This window comes from Alligator mississippiensis, chromosome 1 (assembly GCF_030867095.1).
Source record: "Alligator mississippiensis isolate rAllMis1 chromosome 1, rAllMis1, whole genome shotgun sequence".
NCBI classification, from domain to species: Eukaryota; Metazoa; Chordata; order Crocodylia; family Alligatoridae; genus Alligator; species Alligator mississippiensis.
In genome coordinates this window covers 437,681,021-437,700,592 of record NC_081824.1, presented here as the reverse complement: position 1 = coordinate 437,700,592, position 19,572 = coordinate 437,681,021, and the positions used below count along the sequence as shown (strand labels likewise).

The 19,572-nt window shown below is 41.0% G+C and overlaps 1 protein-coding gene across 1 annotated transcript in view; it reads right to left on the bottom strand.

Moving 5' to 3' along the window:
• Nucleotides 1–19,572, bottom strand: part of CWF19L2 (CWF19 like cell cycle control factor 2) — a 173,413-nt gene that overhangs the window by 33,463 nt on the left and 120,378 nt on the right. Inside the window, exons 13-14 of the mRNA XM_014600714.3 lie at nucleotides 11,151–11,363; nucleotides 6,417–6,533 (exon numbers count right to left, since the gene is read on the bottom strand). Of these exons, the coding sequence (XP_014456200.1) occupies nucleotides 6,417–6,533; nucleotides 11,151–11,363 (330 nt within the window). The remainder of the gene's footprint in view (nucleotides 1–6,416; nucleotides 6,534–11,150; nucleotides 11,364–19,572) is intronic.

Sequence of the window (19,572 nt, the reverse complement as noted above, 5' to 3'; positions counted from 1 at the left end):
CGCATCTTCTTCCTAACTTTGAATCTATTCCAATCATAGTTTCTAATTATCATCTTCCTCTTGACAGTTCTCACCATTCGACTTGAAATCCTGCACTGGGCTCTCTCCTTGTCACCTCATTACGCTCAAGCTTCTCATCCTGATCTTGTAAGGCATTTTACAACTCTGTCCTTTCCTGTTTTAGGTACTATTATAGCACTGCCCCCAATCCTTCTCTCTGCTTTGAATACCCCTTTGTCTGCTTCCCTGAGATTTATCAGCATGCTCTGATGCTGCACCTTACTTGAAGATGACCTAACATCATTATACTCCTCCAGATACACACCTCAAGTTTCTCCCTCTGAAAACTTATTTTTTTATGTTGCCTTCAAGAAATCACCCATTGACCTCTGTACTGAACGACCAACTGAAAAATCTTCAAATTAATCTTACAAGGTACAATGACTAAACAACATAATTGGCAATCTTTGTACTGTTAATCTTGTCCCATCTCCTTTGCTCCAGGTATGATTTACTACTTTTGCAATGACCTTTTTCAAATTAGATTTAACATAACAGCATAAGTGTCATACTGGCTAGGGACAGAATTTACACATAAACCAGTTTAAGTGATCAGGAACTGGTTTAAACTTGTAACACAACAGAAGCTCAGTGTACATTAACCTATTTCAAAATGACTGAAACTGGTTTAAGATAAACCTGGTTGAAAGTAGTATCAGATTTAACTGATTGGGCCAAATTGGTTTATGAAACTTCTGTCCCAAATCCCTTCCTGGTCCAAGTTAAATCACTGTCCCCCAACAACCAAGCATGATTTTCAACCCTGGGCTGGGCTGGGCTGGGCTGGGTTGGGTTGTCTGCTTCTGACAGCAGGGCTGGCCCCGGCCCTCTGCTGGCTGACAGGGGTGCGTGGGGCAAGCCCAGCTGAGGATTCAACCCAGTTTGCAGGGAGGGGGGTTAAACACCCCTATCCCCCACTCAAATTTACAGCTGGCTGCAACTGTGGACTACAAATCCAAGAGGCAGCTGGAAGCAGGAAAAGAAAGTAAAGAGCAACCCTACAGAGTCCTGCTGATGTAATTCTGGATTGCAAATCCCAGAGACCTTGGGGGCAGCAGGAAGAGGAAGCGAATACACAGCCAGAAAACCATACTCTAGTACCCCCTGGCATCTGGCCTGAGCCACTGCAGGCATGTGGCTGCATTACCTGAATCAAAGGTAAAGGTCTGTTCACTTCTGTTTTAATTTAATCTCTGCAGTTTAGACTAACCTGCGAAGACTAAATTGATTCAGCATCAGGCTTTTTGACTCTCTGTACCTAGCCACTGTGTCAGGCCAATGGTCCATCTAGCTCAGTGGTGCTCAACCATATTGTCCAGCAGGCCAGATGGGCAACACTCAGTCCCTCCAAAGGCTGGATTCAGCCAATGGACACAGTCTAGTCGGGATCAGTGATGCAGAGCCCCATCCAAGCACGTGGAGGAAGGAGGCTTGGCCTGGCCCCAACCTGGCTCTGTAGGGGAGAGGGTATGGCTGGGCACTAACCCAGCCCATCAGAAGGAAGTGGGCAGGGCTCAGCCCCGACCTGGCCAATTGAGGAAAGGGGGAGTGGCAGGACCCTGTGGGAGCAGAGGGAGAATTTAAGAAATGATGATCTAAGTACAGGCTGTGTTACGCCTCAGCTCTGTATTTTTGGGCAACCCTGGCACAGGATGCAGTCTGTCTGACTCACAAAGGACTCACCCCCCCTCCCTCCCCTCCTCTACATAAATGAAACTGATTAAGATGCAGTGAGAGACGCACCTAAAACTCTCCAGATAAGGGTGATAAGAGTGAACAACTGCCCTCGGTCTCATCTGCATCTGAGATGAAACCAGATGACATGAGAGATGGAAAACAGAAAGCCTGAAGCAGAGACTGCAGTGAATTCTGGGACCAGAGAAGCAGGAGAGCGCTGCATGATGGGGAATCTGTGCTTCCAATGTTAATTAACCCATGTTCACACACACCCAGCTCAGCATTTATCAGACCAGTTCTAATCTGGATTTGCTAAGGATTTTTCTCCCCCCAGACACACACACACAGCTCTAAGTTTAATAGGCATCTCGGGCCGTACATTCCCCGGTCCCACTATGGGAGGCCTATTTAAACTTGATTGACTAAAACTCGGTTGCCGGGTTAGGGAATGCTGAGGCAAGAGACCGAGTCCGAGGGGGTATGGGCAACATTTGAACAATGGTTAAGGGTTCATCACAGCATCCAGCCTGCTGGAGCCCTAATCCCAGGTGTTGTCGTATCTTTCCCGAGATGACTGGTGGGAGTCCTCTCCACAAAAGGTTATGAGCACCCCAATAATTGCTTTAAGTCTGTTAAAAGACTATAGTAAAATCTGGAAAAGTCATGCTAAGCTGAGGCTTGTGCACAAGTAAAAATCCAAAATCCTGATGCTGCAAGCTATCTATTGTTCCTGAAGAAACCATGAGATATCCCATCAGGATATCTGCCATCCATAGGAATCTCAAGCTGGCTCCCAAGTATTTGGGTTACTCCCTAATCTTAAATGTTTCCTGATTATCAATCAGTTTCCTGAGATGGTCCAAACCAGATAACCCCTTGTCAATAGAAAAGACAATGATTTACACTACTGAGGGTGCTTCAAAGCAGCTGAACTGAGGGTATAAAAATCTGTAAGTGTGTGTGCTTAAAAAAGAAAGAAAGAGAAGAAAGAAAAAGAAGAAGCAGGAGGAAAGAGGGAGAAAGAAAGAAGAAGAAGAAAACTCCTGTGCTGACACCATCCCCTGTCGTTCTTGGGACGCTGGAAGAACAGATCGTCTCTCTCTTCAAGGATTGTGCTACGGACTGTGCCTGTCAGCTTTGCAGCCTGGGTACCGTGGACTCGGTGAGATTCCCAGCGTTCTCTCTTCTTTCTAGGCATAAACTTCTGAACCTGAACTGTATCAGTTAAGCTTGAGCTAAGTTTCCCCAAATACTTAGTGAAACCAGGGTAGTATTGTCATTGTTTGTGTTTGCTTTTCTTTTGCATGTCTATTACTACTAGTACTATTATATATTTCATATGCTTAGTAATAAATAACTTTTATAGGCAAACTGGTAGTAATTGGGTATATTTTTCCTTCTCTGCTTCTTTTTCCTCCTGTGCTCTGCAGCAACGCTTCTTTTACCTATGCTAAAGATCCCTGTGAAGCCTAGATTATTGTGGGGTCTGCTCATCAAGAGGCCAAAGATTGGGACGTGCCGAGTTTGAGACACATAAGGGGATCAGCTTGTACAGGCTGATTGGCCCAGTTTGATTCAGACGTGCCCTTATGAACTGAATGCTGGCCCATGAGGGTGTCAGCTGGACACCCAGCCGGATTCAGAGGGATTCTGTTTACCTGTGTGCTTGTGTCTGACTGCATTTTACTGTTGCTCTTATGAACTGATTCTTGGCATATGAGGGTGTCAGCCTGTCCATGCTGATCAGCCCGGCCAGATCAGGCGTGTCACGTTAATTTGTGTGTGTTTGTGTGTATGACTGATTTGGTGACTGGAGAAACCCAGTCCCATTGAGATTGAGTCCTGCAAGATAGCTCCACTGGGGGTGAGGGCTTGCAGAAGGGAGAAATACAGCTCCGTATAGTAACACAAGCAGCACATTGACAGAATCACTAAGACCCTAGAAACTATCCCTAATAAATGAGCACACCCCAAAGTAATGGGCAAATTTGGTAACAGCTGGCTTTCTTTCTTATAAATCAATTACTCTCCCCAAGTTACAGCAAATACCATATGAGACAGGTTTCATTTTGAGGTTCCTGAGCAGTTCTCTATGCCTATTTCATAGCAGATATAATGAAATAGTTCATAGGTTATTTCATCAAGTCTCCTTCCACATTAAATCATGTTTGCCTTGATCCTTGGTTTTAAACAACTGCCGCTACCCATTGTGGACAAAGAACTTTGATTACAAAAAGCAAGAAATACAGCCATCAAGAAATTATTTCTAGCAAGCACAGCCAGGATATTTGATATTTTCCTTTTTTGGCACTTCAGGCTATTAAGGTAAGAGAGAAGATATGACTACTTCAGCATATTGCCTTCTGAAGTCTTGATCTTTCCCACAAATCCTAGACAGAGGCCCTTAAATCTTCTCCAGGCAGTTTTTCAACCCTCAGGAACATAAAAATGTAACTGAAGAGCTGGATAACATTTTGAAGAAAGAGGATATCAGGAAATAGGGCTACAAGCAAAATCATAGGGAAATGATAAATAGATTGATTCTGAAATCCTTTTGTTAGAATATGAAAAATGGTGAACCACTGGACTTTCTAAGCTCTTACAAGTTTCTTTATGAAGTTATTAATCAGATGGTAACTGTTCAAAATATGCCTGAACTGCAGGGATTTAATATTCACTAAATTATTTTATTCATAAACTTAAAAATAGCAACAAAACTAATGTTTCCCCTTTGAACTACTGAAATGAATTGTAGTTTTGGTAAAGTCAAATTGATAGTTGAAAAACTCCTCAAAAAATCTAACAAACATGTCCATTAAAAAAGATTAGTAATTTGCTTTTATTGGTTAAAAAATTTCCAAAATGTTCCTCTCTAACCCATCCAGAGCCCTATAAACCATGCAGAGCCTATAAAAGATGACATTCTGGCTCCCCTTATGTAAACCAAAAATTCATTCATTTCTTAATCCATCTTTTTTCTGAATTATACAGGCATTTTTAAAAAAATCAATGTCTACTCTAGCCTTAGAAAACAGCAATAGACACTAGAATCAGAAAAAATAACATAACAGGATTCTAATGTTATAAAACTCTTTGTCTGTCTGTCCATAACACTTTAGTTGTGTTCTGATTGGCTCTCAGCCAATGGACAAATGGCTGTTTGTCTGATTGGCTCTCAGCCAATCAGACAAACAGCCAATCAGAGTGCGAAGAAGGGTTCGGACAGGTGGCAGAGCACCACCATGATGGCAGGGACACGGGGTGGAGTGGGGGGCCTTGCTCCCTGCAGGTCGCAACAATGTGGGGGGGCAGGCAAGGCCACTGGAGCTGGCCTTGCCCCCTCTCACCCCCTTGGAAGTGACAGCAGTGGCAGCGCGGGGTGGAGCAGGGTCGGGATGCCATGGGGGGAGGTGAGGCCACTGGTGCTGGCCTTGGCCCACCCCTCTCCCCTTCCGTCGCTGCTGCCTGCAGGGCTGACACAGAGGCGGTGGGGAGAGGAGGGGGCCCAACGCGGGGGGGTGAGGAGCGGGCATGCCATGGCAGCGGCGGTAGGGGCAGGGAAGGAGTGGGCCTGGGGCCGATGTGGGAGGGAGTGAGCCCGAGCAGGGGGAGAAGCTGGCCCGCTGCGGCAGTGGGGGGTGGGGGGGAAGAAGACGACAGGGCCAGCCTGACGCAGCAGCAGCTGGGGGAGGGGAGGAACGAGCCTCCTCCCTCCCTTGGGCCCAGGCCTACTCCTCCCCCACCCCTGCATCGGCCCCAAGCCCACTCGTCCCATCCACCCACCACCACTGGGTTGGCACAGGCCTGCTACTCCCCTCCCTGAAGCGGCCTGGCTTCTCCCCACCCTGAAGTCCAGTCCTTCCCCTCATTGGGCCCAGGCTCACTTCTCCCCTCTCCCTGCTGCTGCAGCAGGGAGTGGGGGAACACGCCCAGACCCCAAGCATCAGGAGAGAAGGGGGGAGGGGCCCAGATAGGGTGGGTAGCACGGGGCTCCATCCCTACCCACTTCCTCCCCACCCTGCCCCCGTCATTCTTGATGAGCAATTAGCTAGTATTAATACAACATTAATACATTATATTCTCATTAAAAAACTAGTAACACAAAATCTGAGAGTACAATTTAAAAATAGGTATATATGCACTGTATGACCTATAATTATATACACAGTGTGTCTATGTGCGTCCTTAAGAAATTAAGAACAACCTCATATATATGAGTTCAGTCAATGATAAAGAAGCCCAAAGAAGCATACAGTAAAAACATCCAAAATATGAGATGAAAAGGAAAGACAAAAGGGTCAGAATTAAGGCACATACTTGGTAAAACCTTATGTATAATTTTCAGAGTGCCTAAGTTCCCCAGACTTTCAATGGAACTTAATTACTTAAGTCACTTAGGCACTTCTAAAAACTCTCTCACACTGTCTTAAGGACAACTAGAGAATGAATACTCCTGTAGTTAGTGAGGACAGAACACCTTACATGGAGTCCCTGAAGTGAGAAATTTGTCCCATAGCCAAAGTCAGATGAAACACAGCCAGCAACAAAGCTCTAAAGATTTGTGGATTAAAAAAACACAGTTATTTACAATAAGCACACTAATAGCTGAACTAAATTACTATAATGTGACTAAAACTCAAGATAACTTCACAGATGTAAAAAAGCAGGGCTTTGCTAACCTGAATTTCTTCCCAGATGTCCTCATCTAGAAGAGTGGCTGCAGTGTGGTGATGCAAAGGGGCTATCAGGCAGTGGCCTTCAGTAAGCGACTGACAACTCGGCAGAGATAAGTATACCTGGAGAGAGACAAACGTTCCTACACAATCACAAAAGTACTCATTTCTTTTCAGAGTCAAAAATCCTTTCAAGATCAAGCTATGGAAAATAGGATTTTATTAACAATTTAATAAAAGAAGCTTTAATCTTCTGAAATATTTTAAAGCAAAATACAAATATCTTAATATTAACTTATTTTATAAAATGTTGATAGAGGCAGCTTTCTTACAGTGTCTATATAAAATCTACAAGTCACTTGGACTGACAAAAATTGTAATTCAGCATCTTTGACTCCTGACAGACATTAATTTATATCATACAAGGGGATCTAAGAAATTACAGCCCTAATCCCCAAAATAGCAAGCATCCTGCCTAGTCAAACACGCACTGCAGAACACATGATTTTTGGGATTTGGGATACAACTCCTCAGATCCTACTGCAAGTCCTCCAGCATGCAGGAAGTTCTAGATTAGAGGCCAATTTCCCAAACCTGGGCTCCCCATATTGAAAGTCATGCATGCATTGGGGAACATGTTCCCTGATGCTGGACTTTATAGTACAAGGGACAGAGGGCAGCTGTGTCCTACACTGTCACAAGCCTTTCCCCACAAGGCTTTAAATATCCCAGCACACAGCAAGCCCAGGATCCTGAGCCCCCATGCTGGCAAGTTTAAAGTTGTGCCATGTAACCCAGCATCATGCTGCATGGAATGGCTTCAGATACATGGGGTGGAAAATTTTCCAGTGCTTCATTTTTCTGCAGAAAATATTCTGCCCCACATTTCTGCCTTCAGTGAAAGAGAATGTGGTTCAAGTAGTTCTGAATCAGATTTGCCTCGATCTGATTCAGAAATGGAACTAATAATCAGTGCAAGTGATTCTACAGATAGAGACAGTGAAACTGGAGGTGCCGCAATGAGAGTTAAATTCTGTTGAAGTAGATGAGTGGACAACATGGCATATCATGCACAGTTCTTCGGGTGTGCTAAAATTAGTGTGTCAACAGTTTTCAGTGCCTTCTTTTTTTTTTCCCCTTAAATTTAAACAATGTAAGGGAAGAAGTATATGCTATTGTGTATTGTTTTTACATTTTTACAAGTATTCCAATAAAAATAATTTCTTTCCACATAAAGCTTTGAATTTGTTAAAGAATATAACATTTAAACCACATTAAGAATGCTGTATTTAATTTTTTCCCAATCAAACATTTCAGTTCAAATACTTTTGGCTATTGGGACATAAAATTAACATGGGGGTACTTTTTTAGTTTTATTTGATTTATATATAGTAAACAAACATGCTAAATCAGATCAAACTTAGGGCATTGGAAAATTTGCCGGAAATTCTCAACATTTTCCGGAAAACCCACATCTCTGAGTGGCTTTAAATGTTGCAGTGCAGTCTGCATGGCATGCCTTTCCAGGGATGGAGGCAGCTATGTGCCAAAGCCAGGGACTGCCCCTTGCTGGTTCCACTGATCAGATGAACTCAGCCCGGCCAACATGTTCAAAGCATACATGCAGCTGCCTCTGTAAAGTACTTTGTTTATAAACTGAGTTGAGGCTCAACTTAAAATTTTACATTGAGTGGATGTGGGATGTATACAAATTTGGGGACTCAACCCCAAAGAAAAAGAAACGGTCTCTATACATTATCAACAACTGAACAGTCTGAATACAAATAATCTTGATTAAATTTGACCTCCATTGAAACCTTTTTTACATTTAATAGACAAACACTGTGATAATCTACTCTACCTCCTACACATGTACCCAGCATGCAGAGGATCTGAGCATATCTGCAGTAACGCAATCCCCCATTCCCTAACATTTCAGTTTGAGAACAAACCTAGTATTTCAGATTTTAAAAATCCATTGAAAGTCTGTATGTATTTTCTACCCTGTCAGAGAAACAGATTTTCAGGCAAAAAAGCCCGGTAATCTGACATTAAGGTTGTAAACATTTATCAGGTAAAAGATAAAAACAATGGAAACACTATACAATAAAAGTTGTCAATTACATTCTCCAAAATATTCTAATTTCAGCATAAGACAGCCCCTGTGAAATTGCAGGCAGATCACTTTTGTTTCAATGAAGTTAAATCAGCATGGTGATCAAAACAGAACCAATAATAAAAGTTACCTTCAGCCTAAACTAAGGAGAAACTTGCATTTCTCTATCGTCAGTATGTTACAAGTGATTTTATTTTATATTATGATTATATCCTAACAAAACACACTATGGAAACATCTTTTATTGTACAGTCCAAAGCCTTTCTTTTCATAAATACAATGTCACTTCTAACCAAATATACCCACCAATATGTTATACCACATACTGGTAATGTTAAACAAAGCTGTATTTCATCACTGCTTCAATTTCATGCTAACTTGATTCAGTCTATGCCTTGTAGCTGAAAAATTATCTGACTGTAATTTTCTGAAAAGCATTTAGGGTTAGTGTACATTATAGGTAGCCATTTCACTGAAAAAACTAAAGGATAAGTAATTATGAGCAAATTATGTTTACACCAAGTTTTAAAATTGCTGTGAAAGAGATTTGACTATATACATGCAGAGAGAAAATGGGATTTAGAGACATAGCTCTGGTCATCTTCTCATGTCCTGTTACCATGGTCTCAAACTTGAACAAAAACAGGTACTTACTTCACTTCTGGAGGAAGCAATATATTATCAGAGTCCCCTGGCACACATTACACTTAAAATGGGATTAACCTGTTAATTATGTTTTAAATGGTAACCCAGCCATATATTCAGACAATAATAGCGCAACAAAACAAGAAACCAGCCACAAAATGATTCCACAAAATTAGAGGTGTACCAATACATTGGTCCAATATCAGATTGGTACCGACATAAAGAAAACTGCCTGTATCGGATGGGGCTGATAATTTGGCCGATAAATGCCCGTGCTGCGCACAGCCTCTGTGTAGCTCTCAAGCAGTAAGGAGCACAGCCAGCAGTGTGGAGAGCTCTCTTGAGCTGGTAAGTCCAGTGTGGTGGAAGGGGAGGGAAGCGGAGTGGGGTAGAGTAAGATCAATGCCCCCCAAGGTGAGAGCCACAGGGGGCAGGGGCAGGCACTACCTACGTGGGCTGGGGGGCGGGGGGCCAAGAGCCACGGCTCATGGAGGGGGCCCCTGGAGCTTGCTGCTGCTTGCAGCCCGGTAGGACATGGGAGGGGGGGCACTGTGCCCCCTGGATCTGTGCAGGGCGGGGTGGGGCGGGGCAAGCTGCAGCTGGGGCTGCATGGGGCTCTTCTCAGCGGGGACTGGGCTCGGAGCAGGCGCCAGCAGTGCTAGGAAGATGCTGCATCCACCCCAAATTTTGCTGCCACTCTGCTCTCAGCGCCACTGCCACCAGCCACCCGGCACAGCCCCGGCTCTTCCCAGCGCATAGGTGGAAGCAGGACATTGAGCTGGGGCTGCGCTGGGTGGTTGGTGGCAGCAGCACTGGGAACAGAGCAGCAGTGAAATTTGGGACAGATGCAGCATCCTCCCAGCACCACTGGCACCCGTTCTGAGCCCAGCACCCACCGAGAAGAGCCCTCCCTGTGCAGCCCCAGCTGCAGCCTGCCCCCGACCCCATGCCCTTCTGGGCTGCAAGCAGCAGCAGAAGTGGACTCCCCCCACCATGAACCACAGCTCTGGACCCCCCCACCCTGCCTGGGCAGTGCCTGCCCCTGCCCCCCTCCCTCACTGCAGGGGGGGGATTGATCTGCCCCCCACATGCCACTTACCTCCCCTTCCACCACACCAGACTTACCAACTGGAGGCAGCTGTATCGGAAATCGGACCAGTATTGACTGATATGCCTCCTTAAATATCAACTCTCAGTATCAGCCCCCAACATCTCTATCAGTGCACTATTAGTTACAATGCTGTAGTACACGAAAAAGACATCTAGATTGAGCTCACTGGCAACCTCTGCCTATGAAGCCCCTCTAGAACTGCTATTGCAAATTAAGTTGCTCTCATCCTCAGCAAAAGTGCCAAGGAATGAGATCTAGTGATAATGCCACCAATCCTCCTTTAATGTGAATCTCCACTTGGGCAAAAGTTTCTCCTCATAATCTCTCTCATCAAATTAGCTCCAAATCTTTTTTTTTTTTTTTTTTTTTTAAATACAGGTAGCTCTTATCATTCATGAGAACTTTTCATTTTTCTGAATGCTCTCCACTCAGCCATGTTTCATCTTGTGAGACTACATGATGCTGCTTAACAAGTTCTAACTGCTTTCTATTCAGGACCATCTTTTTAATTCTTACATAGTCAAACTGAACCCAATTTGGTTTTCTGCCCATTCATCTACCCTCTGTAATCTGTGTGTTCACCTATGTCATCATCAGTCCTCTGTCCTTGATGTTGCTCCAGAGTCTCCAAGGTCATCTACACATTTCTAGTACTGAAGATTAATTTAATCATTCAGGAACAGATTCATATCTTTTCATCTTCCCTTAGAGGAAGTTTTCTCCTATTTAACTGAAAGGGCCAGGGAAATAATATGCAAGTCAATAAATCATGCCAAAAAAGCAATTTTCTTTTTAATCTCAGGAATTTTAGCACTAACTTGTCTTCCTTTATTTTTCTCTTTTTCATGGGAAATTTCTTTTTTCTTACCTTGCTACCAATTGCAACAATAAGATGCTTAGGAAGTTCTGTGCTGTCAAAGCAATATGGGCACTTCTCCATACATGCAGCAAGCTGCTGATGTTCATAGATTGCTTTTCTTCTTTGTCTTGCCTCCTCTTCCCCACTACGCTCTCCCTTAGCTGCTTTGGAAACAAACATGTCATCCAGAGTGTAGTACTCTCTATCAGTTTTTTCACTAAGCTGCAGAAAGACAAGAAAAATATATGTACAAATGGATGGAAGAATTTAGAACATTCTCATATTCTTTACTTTGGGTGTGAACAAATGAATAAATTACAACAGCTTAGAAAGAAGATGTAAGAGTTAGCATACATCAGATACTCTACAGTACTGTTTTATATGTTTGTTCCCACCCCTTGCTAAGTGAAATTGGGGTAGCAAACCCCTGAATAAAATAGATGATAAAAGATAGTTTCTTACTACACACACACACACACAAACATGCACCTATTTACATACACATAATCTGATTCATTTAAAAAAAATGAAAAGCTTTTAAGTCATTAAGCCATAAACTGTAAAAATTAGTTAAATGCCCAGTATATAAAGGGGAAGCTGTCAAAGCACAGGATTTCCTGCAGAGTGATGGCTGAAAGTCTGAAAATCGGTAATATCCCACAGGAACTTTAACAGGTTTTAGTGGAGTTTCCATAGAAACTTAAATGAATGCCTCAATGTTTTTTCAAATAACTTACAGTGCAAATTCCAATAATTTACATGAATTAACCACATACTAGTTCTGATGGCAGTATGTACTACCTCTTTTATATAACCAATTCTATTTAGTTGACAATATATTTACAACATTAAGTAAAAATATTTTGCATCACCTTAAGAATTAACTTACCCGCATATAAACCTTTTTTCTCCTGTAAACAAAAACTCTGTATACATCTGTTTGCAGGTACACATGTGATTTAAACCAAAAGTCTACGATTTTGCCATTCATATATAATTTATTTCTTAAAATGATGCATTAATCTTCTGTTATTCATGGAACCAGTCTATTTCTTCCTATTTTCCAATGTGCCTTTTGTATCATATATGAATTCTTGTTTTAAAAGTATAATTAGCTAGCCTTGATTGTAAAGATTTAGTTCAATATTACAATGTTTCTCACAAACCTGTTTATTGTTTCCTTTTATTTTTTTAAACTGGGAAGTACTATTAATATAAAAAGTGCTAATATCTCAGAATCTAAGGCCTCTATATTAAAATATACATAATTTATCAAAACAGTTTTGAAGTTAGAAGCCACTCCCCCCACAAACCTTTAAAACTGAAAAAATGCCAGTTATCCAGTACTAGCCATGTAAAAATAATACAAAACAAGTTATAAATGTGTAGATGAAAAAAGAAAGGGAGAGGTAAGGTTTTTTAAAAAGGAAAATAAAAGTTGTGCTAACTAATCAAACAGGTGATTTATTGGGTTGATGATCAAATATAATAGATAGAGCAACTCCCTTGGTCAGTCTCTGAATCTCTATTTTAAAAAAATGATGCTGTGACATGGCATCATGCTAATCTGCAATCCTTCTATACTAAATTCAGGTTGTTTCTAGCTATGACCATGACCACCTGCAGTTTCACCCTTTTCTTCAGAAGCACAGCGGAATTTTGCATGTTCTTCATATATTTCAAGAACCAAAGAAATCCAGCAAGTACTATATATTGAAATATTGACTACTGTAGCTTTAATAATAGATCCGTGGTAATGGGAAGTATTTTGTAGTTACCCAGAGAGGTTGTGTAATCTTCAACCTTGGAGCTTTTCAAGAACTGGCTAGACAAAGCTTTGGGATGATCTAGTTGGGGATGATCCTGTATTGAGCAGGCAGTTGGACTAGATGACCTCCTGAGGTCCCTTCCAACCCTCATTTTCTATGATTTCTATTATCTTGGAGCTATTGAATAAATGGTACTAGTCTAGACTGATCAACATGCTTTCTCATATTACAACTTAGTAACCTCACTAAAAATAAAAAGTCTTTATTCAGATGAAAATGTAAACAGATGCAGCAGGTTTGGGGTCAGAAAATGTGCGAGAAGCAAGGGTTTTTGTTTGTGTGTTTGTTTTGGTGTTATCTTTTCTCTCTCCTAGTTGGGAGAGGTGTTAGACGAATGTTGGGCATAAATGCCCTTCTTTGCTAGTATCCAAATGCTGTCTAATGTTTCTCCCCACTATATCATTGGTCCTGTAAAAGAAAGCCTTGGTTCTAAACAGACCAAAACAGGATGAATTAAAAGGACACTACCTCTTATTACAAAAACCATTAAGCAAACCTACCAAACACTTTGAGCATGGATTCTTTAACATCCACATGACTAGAATTCAGGGGGAAACCATAAAGATTCAACAAGCTTATAAAGCTGTCACCACGGACCACTGATCTGTTTACGTGAGCTGACTCTACAGTGCACGACTGCTTAATTTGTTTCCTCTTTTCCTTGAAGACTAAATGTTCTTTAGAATGATTTTTGTCTGACATGTTCAGATCCAGCAACCTGTTAATCACAATAATTGTAATTCTTGACCCAAATGGCAGCCAGGTAATTGAAATGAAGTTTCCTGAACACAGCAACACAGCATCCTCTCCAAAATACCTGGGTGTGCTTCTGGGTGTTCCGGGCCCTTATTTTATAGGCTAGGTAAGCAGCTATTCCAGGTGAAACTAGGTCATAAAAGTACTGGTCTTTACTTTCCTTTTAGGTTCCCTTGAATACTAATCATATTTTTACTCTACGTAGTCCAACAGCTCCTGAACAGTATGTTAAGAAAGCACCTCTATTGCTAAATGGTTGGAGCTAAATTAAGGAATTCAAAACTCTTTAAAACCTTACTTCATTTACTATAGTTACACATTTGACTTTTTCCACATATTCCCCCATGTACTCTTCCCCACTTCTCAGCACCCTCCCCCCCCCGCCCCACATACACATCTGCAAAACAATGAGCTCTAAAAATTTTAACTCTGTTCTTGCTGCATTTTATTACAGTTCTACAGACCTACATTAATTAAAAAGGAAGAAGATTCTTAGGACTTGAAAATTATTATTATTATTATTTATTTATTTATTTTAGGAAAAATTGTTTTTCCATGTCAAAACTTGGTTTCACTGCTTTTGTCATGACCAGAAAAGGGCACAAAGGAAACAAATTTTTCCAGGGGAAAAAATATTATCTGATTCCCTATCTCCCATGCACTCATTTTCCATTGCATTTTGCAAACAACAAAAGGAGCAAAGAGTTTACTTTTTCCATAAGAAAAACTGAATCTGGATTCTGCCTGCCTGAAACAAAAGCTGGAAATAAATTTCTATTTGGGCAGTAAAGCAACAAAGCCAAAAGACTGCGCACACAAGGGTCACAGGCCACATGAAAGCAAGTCCAGCACTGTTCTCTTTAATTACAGCTTACAACTGACAGAAAACGGGAGTGGGAAAAAAGCGATCAAAGGGCAAACACAAAAAAATATGAAAGATGAGGAGAAAACTTGGCTGGCTCTAGAAGGATAGTTTGTGTGTGACAAAGGAGAACTACTGGTTGTTAAAAAGTGCAACACCTTCAAGAGAAAGTTCCTCCAGAAGCTATTATGCTAGGGGCACTGTTGAATATTCTAGGTTATACTCCCAGCACATTATGGGTGATTGACAGGGAAGATGTAACACCAGTAGACTCAACCTTACAACACTCAGGATTTCCTCATACCAGAGGAACTCTTAGCTGCTCACCTACGAGTTTTAAGGCTTCTTCAGTGTTAGTGCAAAAATACAAAAGACATCACGTGAAGCTAGAACAACTATTTGAAACATGTGACATTTCCATTGAGCTGAAGAATTACCAAACCTTCTTACAACAGAGAACAATATGAACATTGTTTTCAAGCATCTGCCAAGAAATGAGTCCTCCCTGCTTTATGCTATTATGTTGCTTCCATAATTCTTTGTTTGCTTGGGTTTCCTGATTTTTATTGAATCATATAATTCAAATGTTATGTGTATTTCTTATTTTGTGATAAGCATGTTAAAGCATTATTGTGAAGCAATAAATGAAAAGAGCCCAGATGTTCAACCAAAGCTTGGTCAAATTCCATAGCTACCTAAATCCTAGATAAATTTGAATTGAAGATGATCCCCCCAAAATCAGATTCAATACATGAAAAATTATAAATTTCTTATAATTTTCCAAGCAAATCATCTAATTATTGGAGGGCCATCTTAAATTTGTCTTCCCTCTGCCCATTCCTGTGGCAGGGAAAGCAACAGTTGGGGGGCAAGTGGTGGGGAGGCAAGTGGCAGCCTGACCCCAGACCCTTCCCTCCTGTACCTTACCCCCATGCCATTTGCTCCCCCTCACGGGTCACTTCCCCACTCCATGGCTCCCTCCCCCATACTTTGCCTCACCCCCTGTACCTTCACCCTCTGAAGAACAACTAAAGACCCTTTACAGGCACTGGAAAACCAGAATTATCTGACCAAAGTGAAATCTTCCATAAACTTAAGGTTTATAGAACTTACCCTGTAAAAGCCAAGTACGCTCAACATTGAATTCTTACCTAACTGGAAGTCATTTTGATACGCATTAAAACAGGCTACTCAGAGAGACTGAGGTATCTCCATTCTTGGAAATGTTTATGTGCTGGTTACACGTTTGTCTAGGGTGGTTTAAATAGGGATGATTCTGTCTTGAGCATCAGACTAGACTAGATGACCTTCTGAGTAGGCTTCCAATTCTACTTTTCTATTATTCTACATATTTAAAAAAAACCTTAAACAGACAAGATTCTTTGGGTAAATCTGATATCTTTTATTAGACCAACTCAAATAGTCCTTAGACCAACACAGCTACAACCTACACCCAAGAAACCTTAAAAACATTTATTTGAATTAAAATCTAAAACAATAACTCACTGCTGGGACAAGATTAAATTACACAGCTCTAATTGAAAGCTATTACACAGACTACTTCTGTTTCTGTAGATAGAATTAAAGTTCACAGAAACAGAAATAAAACAAATTATGAAATACAAAGCTAAGAGCTAGGTGAAGTAGGAAACTGGTATCAAGTTATCAACAGAAAGGGTAAGATAAATTTATAGCTTTTTAACTCTAGGCTCACTTGTTCAAATCTACGCCAAGATAAAAATGCCTTCATCTGACAGCTGTTAATTTTGTTTATAAATCTCAATCCAGCTGCCAATGGACAGCAAGCACAGATGAAATATACACTTACACCTACAACAACCAAAACTGACAACATGTTGGCAGTTTCAGAAAATAGATCAAGGTTTAACAGGAATAAAAACTTGAACCACCTACTCAATGTTAGAGGCAAGCCTCCCAAAATGGTAGAGGCATATTGTTGGAAAACTGTAAAACTATACAGATTCTGAAATACTCACATGCATTCCGTTCAAAGGCAAGTAAACTTTCACAAGTCTCTTGCATCATCACTGATTTAAACAAAGACTGAAAATTTTATCAACAGCTACCATAGATAAAAATTAACACAGGCAATATACAGGAACTCAAACCAAACAAACACTGAGATTGGATAGCAATAGGAGCAATAATTTCAGAAGTGAAATGGCTTCACAAGCCTGAAAGATGATTTCTATTACTGGGTAGCAAAATAAATGCCAGGAGAGGGCAGATGTCTCACTCTGTCAATTATTTTTAGCATACTGATTTTAATTACAAGTATTAGAGTTAAGAATTAACTTGCCTTGACTTCTCTCCCCAGTACCATGAGTATAGCAGGAACAATAAATGCAGGAAGGACAAGCGCAAAGAGACTACTGTGACAGGCCGCCAGATTCTAGAATCCTACCAGGAGATTTAAAGCTACTCTGCTCATGTATCCTGGCAGCCAGACCGGCTGTCAATAGCTCCAGTACAGGAGACAGAAGCTAGAGGTCCAAATGATCAATACAGAAGGCTTTTCAAGACAGTAATTTAAAATAGTCACCTGAAAAGGAAGCTTAGGCAAATGCTCACATCTACCATTTGAAGAACAGAAGAAAGAAAATCCCAAGGGGGGATGTTTAGAATCTAAAACAAGTAGTATGCAGTGTGTAAAGACTGGAATGGGGACTATCCAACTATCCACACTGTCCTCAGTACAAACTAGAGTGCAATAAAAATATAGCAAAGAGATAAGGAAGACAACTATTGGCCCTCAACAATCCAGAAAACAAGACAGGTGTTTTTTCAATATTGTTAGCATAAAAATGCAATTTTTACCCTTTCGAAATATTTACTGATTCCCTCTTTGTCTCCCTTTCCCAGGAGACAAGGGACTAGGCAGGATAGAATCATTAATATTTTAAAGGACTTTTCATATTGTAGGACCTTCCCTTCCAGACATCTAGTTCTTCCAGACAGACCGTCAATGTGACAGCTAGAATATTAATCAGATCACCAGGCTTTCAGTGTTACACCTTAACTACCACCTTTCTTCAGGTATTTATTTTAATGAAGGCACAGTAGAACACTGAAATGTTTTTTCTTTTCTTCAATGCCAGCTCCACCACCCTGAATTTCCAACTATCCACTAGAGTCTTAACAATTAAACTTTGGAGACCCTCCCTTCCCTCCCCTGGACCAGACCAATAAAAATGATACAGATTTGATGATAAGTAAAAGCAATTAACACATTATCATCCCTGATAGACTCTGGAGAAAACATTCGAATAGTAACTGCATACAGTGTGATATTTAATAGAATTCTGCAGTTTCAGCAAGAGTCTGAGCTCATAAATGAACACACCGAAGGAAAATTAGGATGAGTTTAAGCAAGTATATTTTAAAAGCAGAAAATATCTAAATTGCTAATTACAGAATGCAAAGAAACCAGGCAGCTGGACACTCATGGACTATAAACAATGAAGAATCACAATTTTCTTCTGAAACTAATAGGATCCTGACTATTACAATTGGATTTGTTTTAACAATTTGGATGTCAAATATACTTGGTCATTTTTTCCTTTTATTCCAAAAGGATTTCATCGTACACCATGAAAATACCCTCTGATCTAATAAAGGAAATAGGCAGGGACTATGGTGAGACTTGCTAAGTTTAATGCCTCATTATATTTTTTCAAGTAATCTGCAGGGCTAGAGAAAGTGAATACAGAGCTAATCTGATACCAGACTACAAAAGGTACAGTGGAAATGAAAGCAAATGAAAAATAAGGTTCCATACTAAAACATGACAGCATCTCTACTACATTGTCTTATTTACTATTTTAAATAGTATACTTAATGATTTTTTAATTTTAAAGCACTGTTCAAACACTAATTAACAAAATGTCCTTAACCAATCTTAACATTTAAAAAAAAAATCAGCAGGTCAGCCAAAAATTATATCCAGTGCAGAAGTAAACCATCAGACCAGTGTAACCAAATTAAACTGCTCCCCACATCTAGATGATGAGATGTGGGAAACACAAATAAAGAGTCCATCTAAAAAGTTATAATCTTAATTAAACTAGGTAGGTTTAAAAAAAAAAAACCTGACTGCACCAAGGGAGACTAATACATGAGTCATTTGTTACGAGTTTCAATTCAGTAGAATCAGGAAGAGAAAGGGTTCTAACATTATTTAGCAAGTTGACTTCCTGAAAGAGTTTTTACCCTATTTTGTGTCATAGAATCATAGCAAATTAGGGTTGGAAGGGACCTAAGGAGATTATCTAGTCCAACCCCTGCGCAAAGCAGGACCATCCCCCAACTAGATTATCCCACCCAAGGTGTTGTCTACCCGGATCTTAAAAACCTCCAAGGATGGAAATTCTACAACCTCTCCGAGTAACTGGTTCTGGTACTTCACTACCCTCCTCAAGAAAAGCTTCCCCGATATCTAACCTAAACTTCTCTTGCTCCAACTTGACACCATTGCTCCTGCCACCACTGAGAACAGTCTAGCTCTGTCCTCTTTGGAATCACCATGCAGGTGGCTGAAGGCTGCTATTAAACCCCCCCTCAGTCTTCTCTTCTCCAAAATAAATAAACCCAATTCCCTCAGCCTCTCATCAGAAGTCATGTGCCCCAGGCCTTTAACCATTTGTGATGCCCTCCCCTGGACTCTCTCTAACCTGTCCACATCCTTTTTGTAGTGGGGGCCCAAAACTGAACACAGTACTCCAGATGTGGCCTCACAAGTGCCAACTAGAGGGGAAGAATCACTTTCTTCAATTTGCTGGCAATGCTCATATTAATGCAGCCCAGTATGCTGTTAGCCTTCTTCGCAATAAGGGCACAACTGTTGGCTCATATTCAGCTTATTGTCCGCTGTAACCCCTAGGTCCTTTTCTGCAGACCTGCTGCTTAACCAGTTGGTCCCCAGCCTGTACCAGTGTCTGTCTTAAGTGCAGGATTTTGCACTTGT